Here is an 11,976-nt window from a genome sequence, read left to right on the forward strand (position 1 = left end):
TCACCCAAGCGACTATGTCTCCTGATTTCTCGCCTTGCCCTCTTTAAAAGCGGCATCCCCCCTCCCCGAGAGACTCTTTCCTCCCCCTTCCCTAGGGTGCACGAGTGGTGATTCCCCCCCTTTTTTTTCTTTCTTTCTTTCTTTCTTTCTTTCTTTTTTTTTTTTTTTTTCCTTTCCAAACTATGTGCTGCTGAAAAACCAAAAACAAAACCAAACAGCAGCTGCGGACTTGTCCCCGGCTGGAGCCCAGCGCCCCGCCTGGAGTGGATGAGCCTCTCCATGAGAGATCCGGTCATTCCTGGGACAAGCATGGCCTACCATCCGTTCCTACCTCACCGGGCGCCGGACTTCGCCATGAGCGCGGTGCTGGGTCACCAGCCGCCCTTCTTCCCCGCGCTGACGCTGCCTCCCAACGGCGCGGCGGCGCTCTCTCTGCCGGGCGCCCTGGCCAAGCCGATCATGGATCAATTGGTGGGGGCGGCCGAGACCGGCATCCCTTTCTCGTCCCTGGGGCCTCAGGCGCATCTGAGGCCTCTGAAGACCATGGAGCCCGAAGAAGAGGTGGAGGATGACCCCAAGGTGCACCTCGAGGCCAAAGAACTTTGGGATCAGTTCCACAAGCGGGGCACCGAGATGGTCATTACCAAGTCGGGAAGGTAAGCAAGTAGCAGGGCCCCCTACCCCCAAACTATTGGAGGTTTTTTTTTTACACCCCCCCTTTTTATCTCCTCTCAGAACAGTCGGTTTGCCAGTTAATTTGGGCTTTCTGAGAAAAACTTAAGTTCCCCTGGAACCGTGTACAGACATTCCCAGGCCCTGCTTCTATGGCAGGAAATTTCAGCTTACCTGGGCGTCTGCAGGGGGTACTTTCTCCTACCTAGCTCTGCATCCTGGATTTCCCTACAGGCTAGAATTTTTCCAGGGAGCACAGACACCTCTGCAGGAAGAAAGAAAACCACCCCACTGTAGGAAATTCACTGTTGCAAACCTTTCCATCCTTATGCCTTTGTTGATGTTCTGTTTCGTTTGTTTCATTTTGTTCCCAGTGAGAACAACTTTACGCCCTTTTCTTTTGTGTGGTCGTGGGAGACCTGACACTAGCTCTCCACTTGCCCTTTCTGCCCCTCCAACCTAGCCTCTGGGTCTGCAGGGGGGTCTGAGCTTGCCTCTGGCAGGGTCACAGAGAAATTGGAGGGCATTTGGGTTTGTTTGTCCACACCGATTCACGTGTCTGTAATCCGAGGGAGAGTTGAGGCAATTTTGGATAATTAAGATTATGTTTGCAGATCCAAGGAGCCAGTGGAGAGACACATACTGCTTTTTTACGTGTGAATCTTATCAACCATATTTTATATAATTTTCAAAAGGTCCTTGCCTGACCAAAACCTACCTGTCACTTAAAATCACTGATTTTTTTTTTATGGCCTTGACGTCTATGAAGGCATAACATTGGAATAATAAAAAGAAAATCCCTCTCTCAATGTCTTGAGCTTTCTGTGTCTTTCCTAGCTAAACGAGGCCAAAGTTTTGGCAGAAAATCCTCAAACCCAGAAGACATTTCCTCAGTTTCACAGCGAAGTGCTTCCTTTTAAGTCAAGACTCTAGAATGCCAACACTCCTGAGAAATAAAAGGCAGTTTGGTGGTACAATCTTGCAGTTTGGGACCAGCCTGAGCCGTAGAAGAAACGCGGTTAGCAGGCATGCGAGGCAGATTGGTTATCAGGCCCAGGAGTCCAGCCCAAACAACAAAATTCGTTTTGAGAACTCACTGAAGGCCAGTTTCATTTCGCCAGCCACGGGATTCCTGTTCCGTAGCAGGGAGGGTGGAGGTTTATTTCCTAACATTTTCTCATCAATGGAGTGGTGGAAAATTCTAGCCTTGACTGACCCCACTTTACTAAAATCCTACCCCAAGCAATTTAGAAGTAGACACTCAAAGGGAGGAGCACAGGCAAGAATTTCTCTGTAAGGAGGGCCATCTGTGAAGTCCTACAAGAGGAAAAAATTGTGGAGAAAGTATTAGACGCTGCAAATAACTGTAGTGCAATATTCACTTGTTTGAACCTTGGGACATTTCCCGGTAGAGAAACTGAGCATATGTAATGCTTGGGCCGTGAAAGAATAGGATTTTGCACTCAGTGGCTCTCACACCAAAGCCCATCAGTCAATCACAATAGAAAAGTTTTAAATTTGATTTAAGTATTTCAGGCTAAATAGGGAATCAAACCCAAGAGTCTGAGTGATTTCTTTTTCTTTATTCTTTTCTCTTCCCTCCAATTGTAGGCGAATGTTTCCTCCATTTAAAGTAAGATGTTCTGGGCTGGATAAAAAAGCCAAATATATCTTGTTGATGGACATTATAGCTGCTGATGACTGTCGATATAAATTTCATAATTCTCGGTGGATGGTGGCGGGTAAGGCTGACCCTGAAATGCCAAAGAGAATGTACATTCACCCAGACAGCCCTGCTACCGGGGAACAGTGGATGTCCAAAGTTGTCACTTTCCACAAACTGAAACTCACCAACAACATTTCGGACAAACACGGATTTGTAAGTTACACGGCTCCTGTCAGTAAAATTTCCTCTTTCTTCACCCTAGCGAAGGCAGTACTTCCCCTCTCCTTGCAAAAATCACCAGTTTCTGCTCAGGCTTCTCCCTTGCTCTCTGTTGCTAAGCATAGCAAAGTTCGATCCGAAACAGAGGATCCCGGGGTGTTTCTCTTCGGATAATGGAAGGCCTGGCGTTCTCAAAAAAAAAAAAAAAAAAAAAAAAATTGAGGGCCAAAACACTAACCGCTCACATTCTGTGGCAATCCCAGATCTTGGTAAACGGCTGACAGTGAAGATAAAAACCAATCGTTAAGATACAAAATCAATTTTTAAAGTTATGTGTGCGCCAGGGATTGGTTCTGACCTACCATACTTCTGTTTTGAAACCAGCTGTATTATTTCTTGCGGGAGTTTTAAGGTTCAGAGGCTTGGCTACGTTGGTTAAAGGGGGTGAATGCGTTTTTTGAGAGATTTCTTTCTTCTGTGAGAAAAGAATATGGGGCTGAGGTGAAAGTCAGGTTTACTAGAAATGAGGCTGAGCTCTCCAGGATAAAAATTGTGTGTGTGTGTGTGTGTGTGTGTGTCTGTCTGTCTGTCTGTCTGTCTGTGTTGGGAGTGTATATATGGATTCAGTGGGAGAGTCCTTAGAAACTTTTAGGAGACCAGAATTGCTTATGAAAGTCAAGGAAAACACCTTTTGCCCCCTGCCCCTACCTCTCCCCAACATTTCAACAAATAAAGCCGAGTGATAAGCGAGGAATCAGCAGAAAGATTAGGCCCAGGAAGACGTGAATGGCACGGAAGTATCTTCAAGCGGGCAAGGATCGCCTTTGAAGCCCTTGATTTGATTAAGGCATAAATATTCCTCTCTAGAGTTCAACCTTTCAGGGCTTTAAGTGGATTGGGCTCGTCAATTAGTGGGCGCTTAAAGGACTGAATCATTTTGTAAATTAAAATGCATGTTTTTCTCTATCTTTTAAGACTTTGGCCTTCCCAAGTGATCACGCAACGTGGCAGGGGAATTATAGTTTTGGTACTCAGGTAGGCTAGGGTTCAAGGTACGAACGGACCTTAGGTGGTGAGGGTGGGGGGGACCCTTTGGAAATTTGAGGAGCAATTTGGATTCTCCAGAAGAGGATATCTGTGGAGCGGAATGTACCCAAAGGTACTCCGAGGAGAGGAGGTGGGCTCGGCATAAGCGTGGTACCCTTCGGTGGGGTAGACGTCAGCCTGGCAGGGGTCCTGAGGTCCTATTGGTCCCACTAAATCTTCTTTTTTTTTTTTTGATGTGTCTCCCCTTCTCCCTGCTCCCCTCCACCTCCCCCCCACCCCACCCCCACCCGTCCCCGCAGACAATATTGAACTCCATGCACAAATACCAGCCTCGGTTCCACATTGTGAGAGCCAATGACATCTTGAAACTTCCCTATAGTACATTTCGGACTTACTTGTTCCCTGAAACCGAATTCATCGCTGTGACGGCATACCAGAACGATAAGGTAACCAAAGGCGCTTTTCTTTTTAATGGCTATACTTTTCCCTCCCACCTTTAGGCCTCTCTGGGTGAGGTGGAGAAAGTTAGAAAAGATTAGGGATGGGAGTCTTGAGTTTTTCTTCTGTGATTTGACCCTTCCAGTGGAGCTTTTGGGGAAAGGGGGTCTGGCACACCACAGAGGCAGGGGAAAACAAAACAGAAAAAAAACAGAACAAAGCAAAACAAAAACTTGACCAGCTAGGAATCCGACGCGGAGCAAAAAGATGCCAGACTAACTTCACTCCTGTAACTGTGCTCACAGCCACTTCCCCATTTGGGCCTTTCTCTTGTTTTGAGGCTTAGCCTCTTCTCCAGGATGAAGGATCAAAAATCAGGTTCCAGGTTCTAAAGGCACCAGCTAAAAATTGAAGGCAAAAGCCATTTGGGATCTTGGGAGGAGAATCCCATTGGAGAGCAGCTTTTCTCCCCTAGCCAGAAATCCTGAGTAGCTGGTCTGGTTTTTATTACCTTTTATGCTGCTGTGTTTTTTATGGGGTGTGTGTGTGTGTGTGTGTGTGTGTGTGTTTGGAAAAAACTTCTCTGATCACAGGGTCATGCTAATCGAGTTGTCTGAGGCTTTTGAGATGAGATGACCAAAGTCAAAATCATTTCATTTGAAGGTTTTTCCTCCCTTGGGCCTCAGGCCTGGGGTTAGGAGTACCCCCAGATGGAACAACAGGCAGCACCTGGTATATAAAGTTAGGTGGCCTGAAGGTCATGGGCATGTGCACAGAGAGATGGAGAAAGTGACTCTTGCTGATTCACCAGTTCCCAGTGTGGCTGTTTGCAGGCAGTCATGGGGGTGGGGAGCAACTGAGGACCCCTGCTCTTCTTACCTCAGGGAGAGTCCAGCTTATCTGACAACACCTTGCATTTGAACTCACTGTCACCGTGGGTGGGTCCTCTGGCTGGCCCTGGGGGTGTTCAGGTATGTTTCCTTAATCCGGAGACTAAGACTCCAGGACCTCCTCTTCCTGCAGTCTTGCATATGGGAGTTTATTCCGAGAAACAAGAATCCAACCAAAGGGCCCTTTTCCCACCTCTGGGGAACTCTGTATAATACATTTTTTTTTTCCCCTTAAAGGGAAGGGATTTGAAAGATGACATACTATGGCATTTTACCCCAGCGTGCAAAATGCATGCTCCCTCTAGACCCAGAACCCTGTGAATGTAAGTCGTTAATGTAATAATAAAATGTACCATTTTTGATCAGACGAAGAGGCCAGAGGCCTTCTCCAACCTAATGGCGGTGGCAGAGCATATAAATGAAAACAAATGTTTCCAGTGGTCATTCAGTCCTTTGACATCTGTAATTGTCAATATTGTAATTCCTCAACCCCCCCCCTCCCCACAAGACCCAGCAAAAAAATCAAACCCACTCTGGCACAAGGGTAGCGAAAACCCCATAAATCATTTCATTAGATTCACAGAAAAGGTTGGAGTGTATGCTGTGGGGTGTGTGTGGGTGTGTGTGGGTGTGTGTGTTGGGGGTAGGAAATAGGCCATAACATATTTAATGATTAATTGCACTATGTAAAAAAAAAAATGAAAGCACAATTTTAAGATCTACAGGTTGTCCCTTTGACAGCTTTTGACAATCTTTCCATTTCTAAACGCAAGCTCTGAAGGCTGCCTACAGAACAGAAGGAGGCATTTCCCAGACAGTCTTAATTTCAGTGTGGAATCCCTGGTTTGGCTTCCTCTGAGAGATGCAAGTCATTGGTACAGTTCTTTGGATTTTTTCTCTCACTCCCCTCTGACTGACACTGTGAGCTCCTCTCCCTTCTCTTGAACCTGGCATAGCCTACTGACTTCTTTTGGCAGTCAGATTTCTAGTAGACAGAGTTGGGGGGAAAAAACACCCCCAAAGCATTCTAGAAAATGAGGCCAATGTCTCTTTCTTGCTTGTGTCTCCTCCTCTAGATAACTCAGCTAAAAATAGACAACAACCCTTTTGCAAAAGGTTTCCGGGACACTGGAAATGGCAGGAGAGAAAAAAGGTGAGTGGAGACACTTGGTATTACTTTCTCAGATAATTTGGCGAATCACTTTTCTAGGGCCCAAATCTCAACTATTAGAAGTGGGATGCAGGCACTTCTATTAAGAAATCGGGGGGGGGGAAGAGGGTGGAAAATAATTGACTGCCACCCCGCCACCTGCTTGCGGACCTTAGGACACTGTACTTTTTCTCCCTACAAGTTACCTTAAAGGAGATGAACTAGGCCACACCATTTTTGTCTCTGGAAAGAGAAGTGTCAGGGATAACAGATTATATACAGACGCCTATTAATTCCTAATTAATTGAGGTTCATCCTGGGCAGGTCCCAGGAAAGGACTAAACCATTCACAAAATGCTTTGGAATTTTTGCAGTCTTGTCTTGCAAATACCATCAGACAGAACTGAGGCCCCTTGAGAAATCTGTGGCTCCCTCCTTCATGGGCATATGTATCATTTTGCATGAAGCAGACAGTTGGGTAGTATAAGGGAAGACGCTCTCCCCTCCCCTCCCAGCTTTCAAAGAATTTCTAAAATCCAGCAAATCAGTCCAAATCTTTAACCTATCCCCTTGCAGGGTGGGGTGAGCATTATAAAATAATTTCTAACATCTAAATGGATTTTTTTTTTTTTACTCTGGTTACGATTAATTAATGTGTTGGTAAAACAATTAAAGTGCACCATGAAAGAAGCAACTTCCTCCCAGTCTTAGCAACCAGTCCGGGGTGTGTAGGCTGTTTGTGTTCACCAGTTGGGGCAACCAGGTCCCCTCCTTCTGTAAGGCTGCTGCTTAGCTGTCTCTGGCCCATGCCCTTTCCCTAATGAGCCCCTGGTTCTGAAGCCTCCTTCCTCCAACACCACCCCCCAGCCCCGTGCCACTCTCTCCAGCCTAGTTAAAGGGTCAAAAACCATGCTTGGGTCTCTGTGGCTGCCTTGGGGCAAGCAGGTTTCGGAGAACTCAGTTGAGTTGTCCGTGGGTGGTGGGCTGGGTGAGGTTGTGTGTGTGCACGCCTCTTTGGACAGGATGAGGCAGACAAAAGGGGAAATGTATGTCCGGTTCTGTAATGCTGGGTGTGGGCTTCTGCCACAGAAAACAGCTCACCCTGCAGTCCATGAGGGTGTTTGATGACAGACATAAAAAGGAGAATGGCACCTCAGATGAGTCCTCCAGCGAACAGGCTGCCTTCAACTGCTTTGCTCAGTCCTCGTCTCCAGCTGTGTCCACTGTGGGGACGTCAAACCTCAAAGGTAGGCCTGGTCCCCTCTGATTTCTCCACTCCAGGTCTCTGGAGTTGGGGGGACGGGGCACCGACCAGGGAACCTGCCCTTCAAAAAAAACGTCCGATGCTTCCAGAAGCCCCTAAGCAGGAGCCAGAGTTCAAACAGGGTGGCCAGGTGTTTACCCCTCCCGAAGTTGTATAAAGGAGAGCTCAGAACCCCTTCCCCCAAACCTTGATTTGGCTGAGGGTGGGGTGTCTGCATGTTCCTTCTCGGTGGAGCCAGCCTTGAAAACTTGCATGGAGCACTTCTCTCTGTCCCTGTCCCTCAACTCTCTCCAACCAAGCCACTGCTGACTTTTTACTATCTTTTAGCTCTAGATTAAAATGTGTTGGCCACCGGGGGGGGGGGTGTGGGGGGAGAGGGGCAAGGGGTTCTCTGCCACCTGGAACAGGGAAGGTGACTGAGAAACCAGCCAGCCATAGAGCAGCAATGGGCACTGGGAGAGAAGCCGGGGCAGCGGTCGTGGGGATCTGAGTAGGGAGGGTGGGGGCAGTGGGAGGGGACAAGATGGTTCAAATCCCCACTTAGTTCCCGTGTTTAAAGAGCAAGTACTGTTTATTTGGAAAGACACGCATTCTCTCTCTCTCAACGGGAAGAAACCTGTTTTTAAGTGAATTAAAATGGAAGTCCATTATGACTTCAATCCCTTTAAACTTTACACATAAAATAGGATCCCTTTTTTTTTTTCTTTTCTGGTAGGACACCCACAGAGGAGGGTGTGGTGACAGCGAAAGAGAATCTGTGATTGTCTCTGGGCAGTGAGTGGGCTGCTCCCACCTCTGTCCGCGGGGACAGGGGCAAACAGGAGGCTCTGCTGAGTGTGTGTGTTGGGGGCGGCTGTCCATTTCTGCTGCTACCCATTCGGATGCCAGGGTTCAAACAAATCCTTCTGAAAGAATTGGCAATTTTGTGGAAGGTGTTAATCTTGGTCACTCACAGAACTAAGACTCTGCATAGTAACTAGGTGTTCCCAAAGTGAGTTCTAGGATGAGTTTAATTTTATTTAAAAAACAAAAAAGGTAAATGCAACGGAGTGGGGAAAGGCTTTGTCTGACACAGTAGGAGCTCAATGGATGATTGTAAAAAAAATAGTAAAATCCACTAGCGATTTGGGGCAGGGCGTCAGTGGGAGAAGGGGTTCAGTTCTATCTCTATTTTAAATTCATTCATTCTTAGCTTATTGACACATCCCACTAAAGTTGTGAGGTATCATCACTCCCACTTTGCAGATGAGAAAACTGAGGCACAGAGAGGTTAAGGGGCATTCCCGGGGGACCACACACCTTGTAAATGGCCGAGTTGGAGTTCCACTGGCCCAGATTTCAGCTCACGCCCTTCCGCTTGGCTTTTGTGCCCCTCTTATGGTAGATCTGTGTCCCAGCGAGGGTGAGAGCGACGCCGAGGCCGACAGCAAAGAGGAGCATGGCCCCGAGGCCTGCGACGCGGCCAAGATCTCCACCACCACGTCGGAGGAGCCGTGCCGCGACAAGGGCAGCCCCGCGGTCAAGGCGCACCTCTTCGCCGCCGAGCCTGGCGGCCGGCCCCGGGACAGCGGGCGGCTGGACAAGGCGTCGCCCGACTCGCGCCACAGCCCGGCCACCATCTCGTCCAGCACCCGCGGCCTGGGCGCCGAGGAGCGCCGGAGCCCGGGCCGCGAGGGCGCGGCCACGTCCAAGGCCGAGGAGGGGCGCGCGCTGCCGGGCAAGGAGGCCTTCGCGCCGCTCACGGTGCAGACAGACGCGGCCGCCGCCGCCGCGCACCTGGGCCAGGGCCCCCTGCCCGGCCTCGGCTTCGCCCCCGGCCTGGCCGGCCAGCAGTTCTTCAACGGGCACCCGCTCTTCCTGCACCCCGGCCAGTTCGCCATGGGGGGCGCCTTCTCCAGCATGGCGGCGGGCATGGGGCCCCTGCTGGCCACCGTGTCCGGGGCCTCCACCGGCGTCTCGGGCCTGGATTCCACGGCCATGGCCTCCGCCGCCGCGGCGCAGGGACTATCGGGGGCGTCGGCGGCCACCCTGCCTTTCCACCTCCAGCAGCACGTCCTGGCCTCTCAGGTAATGAGGGGTCTTCCCCCGGGCTCTCCAGACCCTCTCTCCATTCGCTCTGGCTTCCCGGCCCTGGGATCCCAGACCCTCACCCAGTGCCCTTCGAGGAGGAGCTTTGAATAATAATAATGGTGGTAGTACTAGTAATAATTGCTAGGTCAAGGGTTACCTCATTGACTCAGCGTAACCTCACGCTCCAACCAAAAGCTTAAAAAAAATTTCTTTTTTTTGGCTCAGGGCTGTTTTTAGTAGAGGAGCTAGGTAGTAATAGTGATAATGAAGCTATACCTAGCATTTACCTGGCACTTGGTCTATTCTGACTTCAGTGGCCCTATTGTCACCTCCACTTTATAAATGAAGTGGCGGAGGCCCAGAGATGTTGAGTAACTTAACCAAAGTCACACAGCTGGTAAGTGGTGCCGCAGAGACTCTACCCCAGGCGGTCTGACTCCAGGGCCTTTTTCAGGGTCTCTGATTTTAGCTTCAAAGTGGGAATGTCTCTTATCTCTGAACTGGCTCCTAGCCAACCAGCCACCAGGAATCAGACAAGAGGGAGACCATGGCTGGGGGAGGGGCGCCTTGGGTGGGAGTTGAGTCTTGACCCTTTCCTCCTGTGGGAAGCTTGTCCCCTGTCCCCCAAAGGGTTAACGGTTTGTGCCCGTGTGGGAAATGTCAGAGGATAGGGGCAGGCTTCGGCTGTGGCAGGCCTGGCAGCCTCTGTGTGGTTCAGACAGCTGTGCTGGGGGGCAGGGCAGCTGGGGAGAAGTCCCCAGCCGCTGGAAACGCTCTGAACCCGGCGAAAAGGTTCTGTGGGGTTTTCTGCACGCCCTTGCCTTTGTTTTGTCTGAGTACATTCGTCTCCCTTCTCTGAGCCAAGAAGCAGGGTTGTCCTTCCCTCTGGGGGGAGGAGGAAACTGAGAACAGGGTTGGCTTCTGGCCTTTTCCCATTGCTCTCCTCTCTGTGATGCCCGCCTGGAGACCTTGTTCTAGGTGGGCAGTGGATAGGTGGGTGAGGGGCTGCCTGGGCACGCAAGTATTAATGGTACGCCAAGGCAAGGGGCAGAGAGAACTAGCCCAGGCTGGGGTGCCTGCATTTTAAATTCTGCTTCTGCCACTGAGGGACTTCCTGCACCCCTGGGGCCTACCTCAGTTTCTCCACCTGTAATACCAGTGTATCAGGCTGGGTGATTTCTTTGTCTCTCTTTAGAGCAAATGCCTTTTGCACCCACAACCCCCAATTTCCTTTAGCTTAAAGGATCTTCTCTGGAGTTTTTTTTCATTTGAGAAGCTCTGGAATTAGAGTGGAGGGCTGTGTTGGGGGTGGGGAAGGAAGAATGAAAGAAATGTATGTCCCATAATTTATGCCCCGTGGTGGTTTTCACTCAGCTACCTTATTTGTGGCTGGACTAGACTGCAGCCCCATTTCACAGGTGCAGCAACTGACCCCCAGTGGGAGAATTTCTAGCAGTTCTATTGGCCAGGTGCCCTGTGAAGCACATTGCAGGCGTTAGCTCATTTAATATCCAAAGTCCCAATCAGTAAATGAACTATTTAGTATTTCCCTGGGTTTTTTTTCCCCCCATAAGAAAGCTGAGGCATAGGGAGTCAAGTGGACCTAGAGAGGGAAGTTTGAGTGTTCCCCCGCCCCCTCCCCACACCGCAAGCGATGAATGACTTGCCAGAGGCCCCAAGGTAGAGGTGGTGGGGTTGGGGGTGGGGAGGGGGGAGATGGACGGACCAGGTTGGCTCCTCCGCATCGCGCAGCCCCTACTCGGCCCCGATTCACTGCCTGCGTTTCTCTCCCCCTCCCGTTTCCCGCAGGGCCTGGCCATGTCGCCTTTTGGAAGCCTGTTCCCTTACCCCTACACGTACATGGCCGCCGCGGCGGCGGCGTCTTCGGCCGCGGCCTCCAGCTCCGTGCACCGCCACCCCTTCCTCAACCTGAACAGCATGCGCCCGCGGCTGCGCTACAGCCCCTACTCCATCCCCATGCCGGTCCCGGACAGCGGCAGCCTGCTCACCACAGCCCTGCCGTCCATGGCGGCGGCCGCGGGGCCCCTGGACGGCAAAGCCGCCGCGCTGGCCGCCAGCCCGGCCTCGGTGGCGGTGGACTCAGGCTCAGAACTCAACAGCCGCTCCTCCACGCTCTCCTCCAGCTCTGTGTCCTTGTCGCCCAAACTCTGCCCCGAGAAGGAGGCGGCCACCAGCGAACTGCAGAGCATCCAGCGGTTGGTCAGCGGCCTGGAAGCCAAGCCGGACAGGTCCCGCAGCGGGTCCCCATAAACCCCTCCCTAGAAAAAAATCTCTTCATTCCAGTCCAGTCCAGTCTGCAGTGCACTTTGTTGGATGTAAAATAAACCACGGGCGTGCAGTGGGGTTGGCCCTTCTTTGTGCAGTCCTGTCTGGGAAGGGGTGCCGGACTCCCTCTAGAGAATATGCTAGAAACAGGCCCTGTCTTCTTGGCGTGGTTTATATATCCGGGATCTGGCTCAGATTCTGGGGCTCAGAAATGTCTGTTGCATTGAGCTATTGGGGTGGGAGTGAAAACATTTATGGCCAGAGCACCTCCAGC

The 11,976-nt window shown here is 50.7% G+C and overlaps 1 protein-coding gene across 2 annotated transcripts; it reads left to right on the forward strand.

Annotated features, from left to right (window-relative positions):
• The first annotated feature begins 267 nt into the window (after nt 1-267).
• TBX3 (T-box transcription factor 3) lies at nt 268-11,687 on the forward strand. 2 transcript variants are annotated; one of them, XM_028116659.2, is made up of 8 exons: nt 268-656; nt 2,284-2,551; nt 3,533-3,592; nt 3,904-4,050; nt 6,009-6,085; nt 7,172-7,329; nt 8,731-9,413; nt 11,226-11,687. In XM_028116659.2, exons 1-8 carry the CDS (start codon nt 268-270, stop codon nt 11,685-11,687), a joined length of 2,244 nt encoding a protein of 747 aa, XP_027972460.1. The 2 variants fall into 2 exon arrangements, with proteins under 2 accessions (XP_027972460.1, XP_027972461.1); XM_028116660.2 differs by lacking the exon at nt 3,533-3,592.
• Nucleotides 11,688-11,976: the final 289 nt, after the last annotated feature.

The sequence above is a fragment of the Eumetopias jubatus genome, unplaced genomic scaffold (assembly GCF_037043125.1).
Source record: "Eumetopias jubatus isolate StellerSeaLion01/CBP00866 unplaced genomic scaffold, mEumJub1_p1.0 scaffold_16, whole genome shotgun sequence".
NCBI lineage: Eukaryota > Metazoa > Chordata > Mammalia > Carnivora > Otariidae > Eumetopias > Eumetopias jubatus.